The 13,498-nt window shown below is 48.0% G+C and overlaps 1 protein-coding gene across 3 annotated transcripts in view; it reads left to right on the top strand.

Moving 5' to 3' along the window:
* The window catches only part of FOCAD (focadhesin), a 426,882-nt gene that overhangs the window by 269,311 nt on the left and 144,073 nt on the right, over window positions 1-13,498 (top strand). For all 3 annotated transcript variants that reach the window (XM_077249466.1, XM_077249485.1, XM_077249475.1), the window contains one exon: window positions 8,500-8,592. In XM_077249466.1, the coding sequence (XP_077105581.1) occupies window positions 8,500-8,592 (93 nt within the window). The remainder of the gene's footprint in view (window positions 1-8,499; window positions 8,593-13,498) is intronic.

The following is a 13,498-nucleotide window of genomic DNA, read 5'->3' as shown; positions in this document are numbered from 1 at the left end:
CGGAAGTCAGAGCTTCAATTGTACTCGCGTCTCAGATGCAGTACAATTGAACACTGGGAGCCGGCGCGCCGCAGCTTCTCTGTGCCGGCTGTCAGCTTGACAGTCGGCACAGAGAACAGCTGACTCCCAGTGCCGGGGGGCAGCAGAATGCAGCCGCCGGGGAAGACACTGCGGACTGCCGCTTTAGGCGGCCCGACTGCGCCCCCCTGCCGGCTGCGCCCGGGGCACATGTCCCGGCTGCCCCCCACCCCTAGATACGCCACTGACCATATCCCTGTTAAAAAAAAAAAGAATTAAAATAAAAAATAGTTACATACTCACCCTCTGGGATCCAATGGCGCTCTGGCGATGGGCGCGCGGCTGCCGCCATCTTCTGTTCCCAGGATGCATTGCGAAATTACCCAGATAACTTACCGGTCTGCGAAGTCTTCTGGGTAATTTCGCAATGCATCGCCGGGAACGGAAGATGGCGGCCGGCGCGAGCTACAGAGGGTGAGTATAGCAGGGTTTTTTTTAATTATTATTATTATTTTTAACATTACATTTTTTACTATTGATGCCGCATAGGCAGCGTCAATAGTAAAAAGTTGGGAACACACAGTTATTAGCAGCGGTAACGGAGTGCGTTACCCGCGGCATAACGCGGTCCGTTACCACCGGCATTAACCCTGTGTTAGTGGTGACTGGAGGGGAGTATGCGGGCGCCGGGCACTGACTGCGGGGAGTAAGGAGCGGCCATTTTCTTCTGGACTGTGCCCGTCGCTGATTGGTCGTGGCTGTTTTGCCGCGACCAATCAGCGACTTGGATTTCCATGACAGACAGAGGCCGTGACCAATGAGTATCCGTGACAGACAGAAAGACAGACAGACAGAAGGACAGACAGAAAGACGGAAGTGACCCTTAGACAATTATATAGTAGATGATAATCAGGGTGTTTCTCATTAGACATAGTGAATGTGAAGCAGAACACTTGCGGCCAACTAGTATTTCTAGGCGAAAGAGATTGAATAAAAGGTGGGTGGTACAATGCTGTCAGTTATAATTGATGAGTGTAGCATAGGGCGATTATAATTCTTGCATTTGTTGCAATGTTTCATTAAAATATAAGGATTGAATTGATAAATTGATAAAAAAAAACATTAGCTGAGAAGAAAATGTTTACTTCTGCATCTAAAAGTTTGGGCACCCCTGGTTAAAATTACTGTTATTGTGAACAGTTAAGCAAGTTGAAGATAAAATGATCTCTATAAGGCCTGAGGTAGAGATGACACATTTCTTTTGTATTTTATTCCAAAAAATATATATTTATTATTTTTTTCATTTTAAAAATAACCAAAAGATATATGGGCCTATGCAAAAGTTTGGGAACCCTTGGAGATTTCTGTGCTCAGATTACTTTGTCCAAGGTTTCAGACCTAAATTAGCCTGTGAGGGTTACTGGTACCTGGTACTCTGAAAATGAAAATGGTGAATGACCACAAAGCAGGGGAAGGCTATAAGAAGATAGCAAAGCGTTTTCAAGTTGCCTTTTCCTCAATTCTAAATGGCCACAATGATCAAAGGTATGTGTTGAGAAAAAAGGGCACAGAATTTCAAGAAAATAACTTACCAACCAGTAAGCATGGGGTGGATCAATCATGATTTGGGTTCATGGTCGGACTGGGCCACCGGAGAAACGGGGGATTCTCCGGCGGGCCCAGGCACTGACACCTGCTGGCATACTGGCCTGCAGCTGCCTAGGGCTCCCCACTGCTCCAGGGGCCCCCAGCCAGTGGGCAGCTGCTATGGGGGCCCCGATGCCAGTGGAGCCGCAGTGGGTGACAGGAAGCAAAATCCCCTGTCCCCGCTGCTAAAGGGAAGTGAATATTCACTGCTTCCCACGCCCCCATGGGCGTGGAGAAGGGTGAATATTAATTTCACTTTAGCAGTGGGCAGTGTTTGCTGTAGTTTGTACATGAGTGCTTTTTAAACTTACAACTCCTGAGCCGCAGGCTGCAGCAGCAGCAGCCGAATATGTCAGCTGTAATCAGTGACACCCGCACTGCTCTCTCACTAACTGTGGGAGGAGCCACGAGCAGGACGTCTTCCCAGCGTGACGTCACCACTACTCCCGACTGGCACTCAGAGCTAGTCAGAGAGCACTGCGGGCGTCACTGATAACAGCTAACATGTTCGGCTGCTGCTGCGGCAGCTCAGGATTTGTAAGTACCACAGCGCTCCTTTCCTGCTGACTTTTTCTGTCACTCACCACTCTTCCCTGCGGTGGAGCAGGTCTTAAAGTTTAAGTTAACACTGATTGGCTGTGCTGTGGCCAATCAATGTTAGCTTTGTTTGTGTCCTCATCTCCCCAGCCATACAGCACAGCTCAGGTAATGAGCTGCTGTCATCTGTAACACGTGCTCCCCTCCCCCACAGTGTAAGCAGCAGAGGAGAAGTGTAAATGGGGGGCTTTAGTCTGGGGTGAGAGAGGGTGAGGGGCTAAGTTACTTAAGGATAAATGAGGGCCCCATGACCTCATCTCCCCTTTTACTCCTGACTGACTGAGCCCCCTCCCTCTATGTCACCCCTGACTGAGCCCCCTCCCCCTGTATCACCCTGACTGCGCCAGCACTCCCTGTATCACCCTGACTGCGCCAGCGCTCCCTGTATCACCCTGACTGCGCCAGCGCTCCCTGTATCACCCTGACTGCGTCAGCGCTCCCTGTATCACCCTGACTGCACCAGCGCTCCCTGTATCACCCTGACTGCGCCAGCGCTCCCTGTATCACCCCTGAATGCACCCCTCCCCTTCTGAATCCCCTCACCCCGGAATCACCCTGACTGAGCCCCCCTACCCCTGTATCACCCCTGACTGCAACCCCTCTCTCATATCACCCCTGCTGAATACCCTCGCCCCAGAATCACCCTGACTGAGCCCGTGTATTACCCATGACTGTGCCACCTCCCTCTATATGGGTTCAAAGAAAAAAGATCAGTCACAGGACCGCTGAAGGGAGACTCTGACACCTGGTGTCAGAGTCTCCTTCAGCGCTCCTGTGACGGATCTTTTTTATTTGAACCTGCCTCTGTCCTCCCTTGGAGGTGTTCGGCTAGAACTACGGTGGTGCTCGACACCCCCTCTGTCTCTCTGGGCTGCTTCCTCAGCGCTCCAATGTGACCGCCTTTACTGACCCTAGACCTCCCTCTATATGACCCCTAACTGCACCCCCTCCCCTGTATCACCATTGACTGAACCCCCTCCCCGTATCACCTATGCTGAGTACCCCGGAACCACCCTGACTGAGCCCCTGTATTACCCTTGACTGCACCACCTCCCTCTATATGACCCCTAACTGCACCTCCTCCCCTGTATCACCCCTGACTGACTGCGTCACCGCCCCCCCTGTATCAACCCTGACTGACTGCATCACGTCCCCCTGTATCACGCCTGACTGACTGCAAAACCTCCACCTGTATCACCCCTGACTGACTGCATCCCCTCCCCCTGTATCACCCCTGACTGACTGTCACCTCCCCCTGTATCACCCCTGACTGACTTTCACCTCCCCCTGTATCACCCCTGACTGACTGCGTCACCTCCCCCTGTATCACCCCTGACTGACTGCGTCACCTCTCCCTGTATCACCCCTGACTGACTGCGTCATCTCCCCCTGTATCACTCCTGACTGACTGCGTCACCTCTCCCTGTATCACCCCTGACTGACTGCATCCCCTCCCCCTGTATCACCCCTGACTGGCTGTGTCACCTCCCCCTGTATCACCCCTGACTGACTGTGTCACCTCTCCCTGTATCACCCCTGACTGACTGCATCCCCTCCCCCTGTATCACCCCTGACTGGCTGTGTCACCTCCCCCTGTATCACCCCTGACTGACTGTGTCACCTCCCCCTGTATCACCCCTGACTGACTGCGTCATCTCCCCCTGTATCACTCCTGACTGCGTCACCTCCCCCTCCATCACGCTGATTGATCCCCTCTCCCCCTTTGTCACCCCTGACTAAAACTTTTCTTTCCTTGCTACTAACAAAATGAGGCCCTTTATAAAACGTTATGGCCTTATAGGTGGCAGAGAGATTTCTGTAAAAAGTGTATGGGTGATGTGAGAGAAAACTCTTTCGATATTACTCCAATGTCATACATAATAATAATAATAATAATAATTTTTATTTATATAGCGCCAACATATTCCGCAGCGCTTTACAAATTATAGAGGGGACTTGTACAGACAATAGACATTACAGCATAACAGAAATCACAGCTCAAAACAGATACCAGGAGGAATGAGGGCCCTGCTCGCAAGCTTAGAAACTATGAGGAAAAGGGGAGACACGAGAGGTGGATGGTGACAATTGCTTTAGTTATTTGGACCAGCCATAGTGTTAAGGCCCCGTCTCACACAGCGACGCTGCAGCGATACAGACAACGATGCTGATCGCTGCAGCGTCGCTGTGTGGTCGCTGTGTGGTCGCTGGGGAGCTGTCACACAGACAGCTCTCTCCAGCGACCAACGATCAGGGGAAGTCCCCCTGCAGCACCCGGGTAACCAGGGTAAACATCGGGTTACTAAGCGCAGGGCCGCGCTTAGTAACCCGATGTTTACCCTGGTTACCAGCGTAAATGTAAAAAAAAAACAAACAGTACATACTCACCATCTGATGTCCGTCAGGTCCCTTGCCGTCTGCTTCCTGCTCTGAGTGCCTCCGTACAGTGAGAGCAGAGCGCAGCGGTGACGTCACTGCTGTGCTCTCACTTTACGGCGGCTCAGTCAGAGCAGGAAGCAGACGCCAAGGGACCTGACGGGCAACAGATGGTGAGTATGTAGTGTTTGTTTGTTTTTACATTTACGCTGGTAACCAGGGTAAACATCGGGTTACTAAGCGCGGCCCTGCGCTTAGTAACCCGATGTTTACCCTGGTTACCAGTGAAGACATCGCTGGATCGGTGTCACACACACCGATTCAGCGATGTCAGCGGGACCTCAACGACCAAAAAAGGTCCAGGCCATTCTGACACGACCAGCGATCTCGCAGCAGGGGCCTGATCGCTGGTACGTGTCACACATAGCGAGATCGCTACAGAGGTCGCTGTTGCGTCACAAAACTTGTGACTCAGCAGCGATCTCGCTAGCGATCTCGCTATGTGAGACGGGGCCTTAAGGCTCGGGTGTTCATGTAAAGCTGCATGAACCAGTTAACAGCCTAAGTATGTAGCAGTACAGACACAGAGTGCTATTAACTGCATAAAGTGTATGAGAACACGATGCAAGGAACCTGATTATGTGTTTTTTTTTTTTTTCTATTTTTAATAGGCCACACAGGGATAGTTAGGTTAATGCGTTGAGGCGGTAGGCCAGTCTGAACAAATGCGCTTTTAGGGCACGCTTAAAACTGTGGGGATTGGGGATTAATCGTATTAACCTAGGTAGTGCATTCCAAAGAATCGGCGCAGCACGTGTAAAGTCTTGGAGATGGGAGTGGGAGGTTCTGATTATTGAGGATGCTAACCTGAGGTCATTAGCGGAGCGGAGGGCACGGGTAGGGTGGTAGACTGAGACCAGAGAGGAGATGTAGGGTGGTGCTGAGCCATGGAGTGCTTTGTGGATGAGGGTAGTAGTTTTGTACTGGATTCTGGAGTGGATGGGTAGCCAGTGTAATGACTGGCACAAGGTAGAGGCATCGGTGTAACGGTTGGTGAGGAATATGATCCTGGCAGCAGCATTCAGGACAGATTGGAGCGGGGAGAGTTTGGTAAGAGGGAGGCCGATTAGTAGAGAGTTACAATAGTCCAGACGGGAATGAATAAGAGAAACAGTAAGAGTTTTTGCAGAGTCGAAAGTAAGAAAAGGGCGAATTCTAGAAATGTTTTTGAGATGCAGATAAGAAGAGCGAGCCAGTGATCGGATGTGGGGGGTGAATGAAAGCTCAGAATCAAGGATGACCCCAAGGCAGCGGGCATGTTGCTTTGGAGTAATGGTGGAACCGCACACGGAGATGGCAATGTCAGGCAAAAGTAGGTTAGTAGAGGGAGAGAACACGAGGAGTTCAGTTTTTGACAGGTTCAGTTTCAGATAGAGGGAGGACATGATGTTAGAGACAGCGGTAAGACAATCACTGGTGTTTTCTAGGAAGGTCGGAGTGAAAGCAGGAGAAGAGGTGTATAATTGGGTGTCATCAGCATAGAGATGGTACTGGAACCCAAATCTACTGATTGTTTGTCCAATAGGGGCAGTATACAAAGAGAAGAGGAGGGGGCCTAGGACTGATCCTTGAGGAACCCCAACAGTAAGGGGAAGGTGAGAGGAGGAGGAACCAGCAAAACATACAGTGAAGGATCGGTCAGAGAGATAGGAGGAGAACCAAGAGAGAACGGTGTCCTTGATGCCAATGGAGCGGAGCATAGTGAGGAGGAGCTGATGATCCACAGTGTCGAATGCTGCGGAAAGATCCAAGAGAATTAGCATGGAGTAGTGACCATTAGATTTAGCTGTTAGTAGGTCATTAGAGACTTTAGTGAGGGCAGTTTCAGTAGAGTGTAAAGAGCGGAAGCCAGATTGAAGAGGGTCGAGAAGAGAGTTATCTGAGAGATAGCGGGTAAGACGGGAGTGGACCAGGCGTTCCAGGAGTTTAGAGATGAAGGGAAGATTAGACACAGGTCTATAATTAGCGGCACAGTTTTGGTCGAGGGAGGGTTTTTTAAGTAATGGATGTATGATGGCATGCTTAAATTTGGAGGGAAAAATACCGGAAGTGAGGGAAAGGTTGAATATTTTTATGTGAGAGGTGACAGCCGGGGAAAGGGACTGGAGGAGATGTGACGGAATGGGGTCACTGGTGCAAGTGGTCGGGCGAGAAGATGCAAGGAGCCTGCTTACTTCTTCTTCAGTAACTGGTTCAAAGTCAGAGAGTGAACTAGATGCAGTGGGGGAGGGAGGACAGTGCCTGGTATGAAGAGATTGGGAGATGATTTCCTGTCGAATGTGCTCAATTTTTTCTTTGAAGTAATTGGCCAGATACATAAGTGATCTAGGACCCCCAGCACTAGAAGATGGGGCAGTTACATAATGTATTTGCTGCAGAGATCAAACAGAAAATTAACAGTGGAAATATACACAGACATTGTGCAGATATTGCTGCGTTTACTACTACCGCCATGGATTTTCTCAGATATAGATGAGATGTCATAAAATCCCCTCCTGTACACTGGTGCTATAACACATTGGACTAGTGGTTAATAAACAACAGGGAACATTTATCATTGAGTTTGAACCAAAACGTGGGTGCCAAACCCTGCTATATCATTAAGACGGGTACTACCTAATGTTATGTCCTGATATTAGTGTATTTTACCGCACAATTGGTGGTCTTGTATTTATTTCTATGTAGCTACATAGTGGGCCCCAAGAATGATTTTCTCTGGTGGGCCCAAGGTGCTCCACTCCGATGCTGTTTGGGTTTGTGTTGCAGCCAATGGCATAGGGAATATTTCCCAGGTAGATGGAAGAATGGATTCAAAGAAATTTCAACAAATATTTTGATGCCGCTGGCTCCTGCCTCCTGGAACCTGCTCCTCCGCTGCTTCTGCTCCCTCACCCAGCATTCACAGCCTCAGCAGGTGCATCTAGACTATAAGATACCCCTCCCCATTTTCCTCCAATATTTTGGAGGAAAATAGTGTGTCTTATATTCCGAAAAATACAATATATTTTTTTTGTTACTATTTTGTAACGGCATCTGGCCCAGGAAATCCTTTTGGGCCTAGTAGCAATTTCTGCTACTCAGCAGAGTATCCCACCCATGAAACAAGCTACACCGCCTTCTTTCTTTCTCAATCTAACCCCTCGGCTCTGGGGTGTCCACTCTCCCTCCAGCTCTCCCCTTCTCACAGGTGGACTACCGCGTGTTTTCACACTGTGGCGAATCTTTTGGGCCCAGGCATAAGAAGTCGTCGAGGTAATAGATAATATGTGACGCCTTACAAACGTCCATGACGACACATTCGAGGAAGCAACTAAACGCCTCAAATAGCAGGATATGGAGCACCCCATGGGCAAACAGCGATCTATGTAGTATGCTCCTTCACAGAAGCAGCCCAATGGGAGGACACTATTCGGAGGCACAGGTAGTAACCGGAACTCCCCCTCAATATCTTTTTTGGCCATTAGGGTGCCCCTTACCATCTTCTTGACCCGCCTGATTGCCTCGTCAAAGGAGGTACAGTACATAGTACTGTACTTGGTTCCGCATCGATGTTGTCGTTTACTGACCTGCCCCTTGGATATGACAAATGGTGGATTAGTCTGAATGTATTGGGTTCATTTTTTGGCACAACTCCCAACGGGGGTACCACTACGTCTTCTAAGGAAAGTGTTCTGAATGGATCCGCCGCCATCTCCCTGTTCGACGAACCGAACCCTAACACTAGGGAGGTGGCTCATCTCTACTAGCTACACTTTTATTTGGATTGTAACAGTGTGTATTGCTCTTTGTTTTTTTCTGTAGGTAAATATCCAGTCCACTGAGTGGCATCGATCCATCCTGCTTCCACAATCTTGGCTCGGCTTTATGACAAGGACCTACCATGCTGTACTACAGGTAGGTTGAAAAACACAGCATCCGGGTAGATGCACCCTCATTAATGAGGTTGTCTCACCATGCCATCAACTTCACATGTGACAAATTAAGGACAGAGGAGTACTTACATCAAAAAGAGAACCGGTGTGCAATGCATTCTTTTAAATGGCTGTGTAATGTCACAATTCTTTAACAGCCGACTATTTACATATCGTAGTCGTTCTCTTTTGTTGTTAAAATTACACTGTTTCAGATTTCAGTTTCCAGTCAGTCCTCTTCCTCTCTGCAGAGGCAATTTGCATATTCAATTTTCAGTCCTTCATTTATTTCTAGACCCCCTGATATGTAATTTGCAGCCTGATCCAAGTATCAGGTTTTTCTCGTGGGAAGGTCTCTCCCAGTAATATAGGTTGGATGTGAGGTTTATGTACAGTGACGTGCAAAAGTATTCACCCACTTGGCTTTATTACCTATTTTGTTACATTAAAGCCTGTGTTTAAATATGTTTGTAATCTGATTTGTGTGTGATGCATCAGCACTAAATAGTCCAAGTTGGTGATGTGAGAAAAGTATAGGCATACTCGTAAATTACATTTATGGGATCAAATTACAAAAAATTGGCATTTGCATATATATTCACCTTTTTTTTTTTTGTTTTGAAGCCCCTAAAAATTTCTTGTGCAAGTAATTACCTTCATAAGTCAGATGTTTAGTGAAAGGAAGTCCACCTGTGTGCAATCTAAGTGTCACATGGTCTGTCAGTATATACACACCTTTTCTGAAATGCCACAGGGGCTGAAATACCATTAAGGGAGAGGTGCCACTACCGAAACAACACCATGAAGACCAAGGAGATCTCTAAACAAGCCACGGACAAAGTTGTTGAGAAGTCTAAGTAAGGGTTGGGATATAAAAGGAAAAAAAAAATATCCCAATCTCTGATGATCCCCCAGCGCACCATCAAATCCATATTATCAAGTGGAAAGAACATGGTACCACAACAAGCCTGACAAGAGAGGGCCGCGCTCCAAAACTCTTAAGCCCGGGAAGGCGGGTATTAATCAGAGAGGGAGCTGCAGAGTTCCCAATCAGAGACTGGAGTATCTGTCCATAGGACCACAATAAGCCGTACACTCCGTAGAGATGGCCTTAATGGAATAGTGAGCAGCAAAAAAAGCCTTTACATGCACACACTCGTCTCTTCAGAGAGTAAGAGGACTAGACCTCTAGTGCCACCTATTGGAAATAGCAATCGTAAAAGTCAATGTTGACCCTTTAACGAGCCTTGTCACAAGACATGGGATAAAAGCCAAACCAGAATCTCAATTTGTAGACACTGTTTCGAGGTACTTCCTTTCGTCAGTGAAAAGTGTGAGATCTGGTTTTGCTGTGTGAGAGGCGTCTGACCATGATCCAAGTAGATCCAAGATCTCTCCTTGCGGAGAGTGACATGTTAAGTATGCTGAGATGAGGAGACTTAAAGCTGCAGATCTCACACTTTGCACTTATGAGGGGCAGTACCCTGAAACACAGTGTCTTCAAATTGAGATTCTGGTTTGGCTTTTATCAAAGTCATGTGACAAGGCTCGGTAAAGGGTTGACATTGACTTTTAGGATTGCTACTTCCAATAGGTGGCACTAGAGTTCTAGTTCTCTTCCTCTCTGAAGAGACTATTTGCCTATTTCTGTTATGATCCCAGTGGCTGAGGATCACAGGAAATGCTAGCTAAGTTACTAAACATAGAACAAGCTCTAGGGAGGTGGTAACTGGACTGACCGCAATCCTGATCCTATCCAAACACACTAAAGGTAGCCGGTGAACGTGCCTAAAATCCTGGACGTCTCGACGCAGCCTGAGAAACTGACTACCCCTAAAGAGAAAGCAAGACCTCACTTGCCTCAAGAGAAATAACCCCAAAGAAATAGGAAGCCCCCAACAAATAATAACGGTGAGGTAAGGAGAAAAGACACACGTAGGAATGAAAACAGATTCAGCAAATGAGGCCCGCTAATACTAGATAGCAGAAGACAGATAGAGAACTGTGCGGTCAGTAGAAAACCCTACCAAAATATCCACGCTGAGAATTCAAGGACCCCCACACCAACTAACGGTGTGGGGGGAGAAACTCAGCCCCCTAGAGCTACCAGCAAGCAGGGAAATCACATATTAGCAAGCTGGACAAGAAACATATAGAACACTGATGATCAAAAAATGAACAAAACGGAAACTTAGCTTCTCTTGAAGAAACTGGTAGCAAGGTAGTCAGAAGGCATCAGAATAGCACTGTATACATTGACAGCAGGCATAGACTGAGAGTCCAAGTGAGCTTAAATAGAAAACCAGCCCACAGACAACGAGACAGCTGATGCCAGTCACAAACCTGCAGAAAGACAGCACTCACACAGTACCACTTGTGACCACAAGAGGGAGCCCAGAAATAGAGTTCACAACAGTACCCCCCCCTTGAGGAGGGGTCACCGAACCCTCATCAAGACCCCCAGGGCGATCAGGATGAGCCGCATGGAAGGCACGAACCAAATCGGCCGCATGAACATCAGAGGCGACAACCCAGGAATTATCCTCCTGACCATAGCCCTTCCACTTAACTAAATACTGAAGCCTCCGAGAATCCAAGATCTTCTCCACCACGTACTCCAATTCGCCCTCAACCAGCACCGGAGCAGGAGGCTCAACAGAAGGAACCACAGGCACCACATACCTCCGCAACAAAGATCTATGGAACACATTATGAATGGCAAACGATGCTGGGAGGTCCAAAAGAAAAGACACCGGGTTAAGGATTTCCAAAATCTTATAAGGACCGATGAAGCGAGGCTTGAATTTAGGAGAGGAAACCTTCATAGGAACATACCGAGAAGACAGCCATACCAAATCCCCAACACGAAGTCGGGGACCAACACCGCGACGGCGGTTGGCAAAGCGCTGAGCCTTCTCCTGTGACAACTTCAAATTGTCCACCACATGGTTCCAAATCTGCTGCAACCTATCCACCACAAAATCCACCCCCGGACAGTCAGAAGGCTCAACCTGACCCGAGGAAAAACGAGGATGAAAACCAGAATTGCAGAAAAAAGGCGAAACCAAAGTAGCAGAACTAGCCCGATTATTAAGGGCAAACTCGGCCAATGGCAAAAAAGTCACCCAATCATCCTGATCAGCAGAAACAAAACATCTTAAATAAGTTTCCAACATCTGATTAGTTCGCTCGGTTTGGCCTTTCGTCTGAGGATGGAAGGCCGACGAAAAAGACAAATCAATGCCCATCTTAGCACAAAAAATCTGCCAAAATCTGGACACAAACTGGGATCCTCTGTCAGACACAATATTTTCAGGGATGCCGTGCAAGCGAACCACATTCTTAAAAAATAAAGGAACCAAATCGGAGGAGGAAGGCAACTTAGGCAAGGGCACCAAATGGACCATTTTGGAAAAACGATCACACACCACCCAGATGACAGACATTCTCTGAGATACTGGAAGATCTGAAATAAAATCCATGGAAACGTGCGTCCAAGGCCTCTTCGGGACAGGCAAAGGCAAAAGCAAACCGCTGGCACGAGAACAGCAAGGCTTAGCCCGAGCACAAATCCCACAGGACTGCACAAAGGAACGCACATCCCGCGACAAGGAAGGCCACCAGAAGGACCTAGCCACCAAATCTCTGGTACCAAAAATCCCAGGATGACCTGCCAACACCGAAGAATAAACCTCGGAAATAACTCTGCTGGTCCATCTATCTGGGACAAACAGTCTCTCTGGTGGGCAACAGTCAGGTCTATCAGCCTGAAATTTCTGCAGCACTCGTCGCAAATCTGGGTAAATGGCAGACAAAATCACTCCCTCTTTGAGGATACCAGCCGGCTCTGAAACTCCCGGAGAGTCAGGCACAAAACTCCTAGAAAGGGCATCAGCCTTCACGTTCTTCGAACCAGGCAGGTACGAGACCACGAAATCGAAACGGGAGAAAAACAACGACCAACGAGCCTGTCTAGGATTCAGGCGCTTGGCAGACTCGAGATAAATCAGATTTTTGTGATCAGTCAAGACCACCACACGATGCCTAGCTCCCTCGAGCCAATGTCGCCACTCCTCAAATGCCCACTTCATAGCCAACAATTCCCGATTACCAACATCATAATTCCGCTCGGCAGGCGAAAACTTTCTTGAAAAGAAGGCACAAGGCTTCATCACAGAGCCATCAGAGCTTCTCTGCGACAAAACAGCCCCTGCTCCAATCTCAGAAGCATCCACCTCGACCTGGAAAGGAAGAGAGATATCAGGCTGACATAATACTGGAGCTGAAGAAAACCGGCGCTTCAGCTCCCGAAAGGCTTCCACTGCCGCAGGAGACCAATTAGTCACATCAGAACCTTTCTTGGTCAAATCCGTCAAGAGCTTAACCACGCCAGAAAAATTAGTGATGAAGCGACGGTAAAAATTAGCAAAACCCAAGAACTTCTGAAGACTCTTAACAGATGTAGGCTGAGTCCAGTCATGAATAGCCTGGACCTTGACTGGGTCCATCTCAATAGTAGAAGGAGAAAAAATAAAACCCAAAAAGGAAACCTTCTGTACTCCGAAGAGACATTTTGAGCCCTTCACAAATAAAGCATTAGCACGCAGGACCTGAAACACCATCCTGACCTGCTTCACATGGGACTCCCAATCATTAGAAAAGACCAAAATGTCATCCAGATACACAATCATAAATTTATCCAGATATTCTCGGAAAATGTCATGCATAAAGGACTGAAACACAGAAAGAGCATTAGAGAGTCCAAAAGGCATCACCAAGTACTCAAAATGGCCTTCGGGCATATTAAATGCCGTTTTCCATTCGTCCCCCTGCTTGATACGCACAAGGTTATACGCACCACGAAGATCTATCTTGGTGAACCAACTGGA

Source organism: Ranitomeya variabilis, chromosome 1 (genome assembly GCF_051348905.1).
Source record: "Ranitomeya variabilis isolate aRanVar5 chromosome 1, aRanVar5.hap1, whole genome shotgun sequence".
Lineage (NCBI taxonomy): Eukaryota > Metazoa > Chordata > Amphibia > Anura > Dendrobatidae > Ranitomeya > Ranitomeya variabilis.
This window is presented reverse-complemented; position numbering and strand designations above follow the sequence as displayed.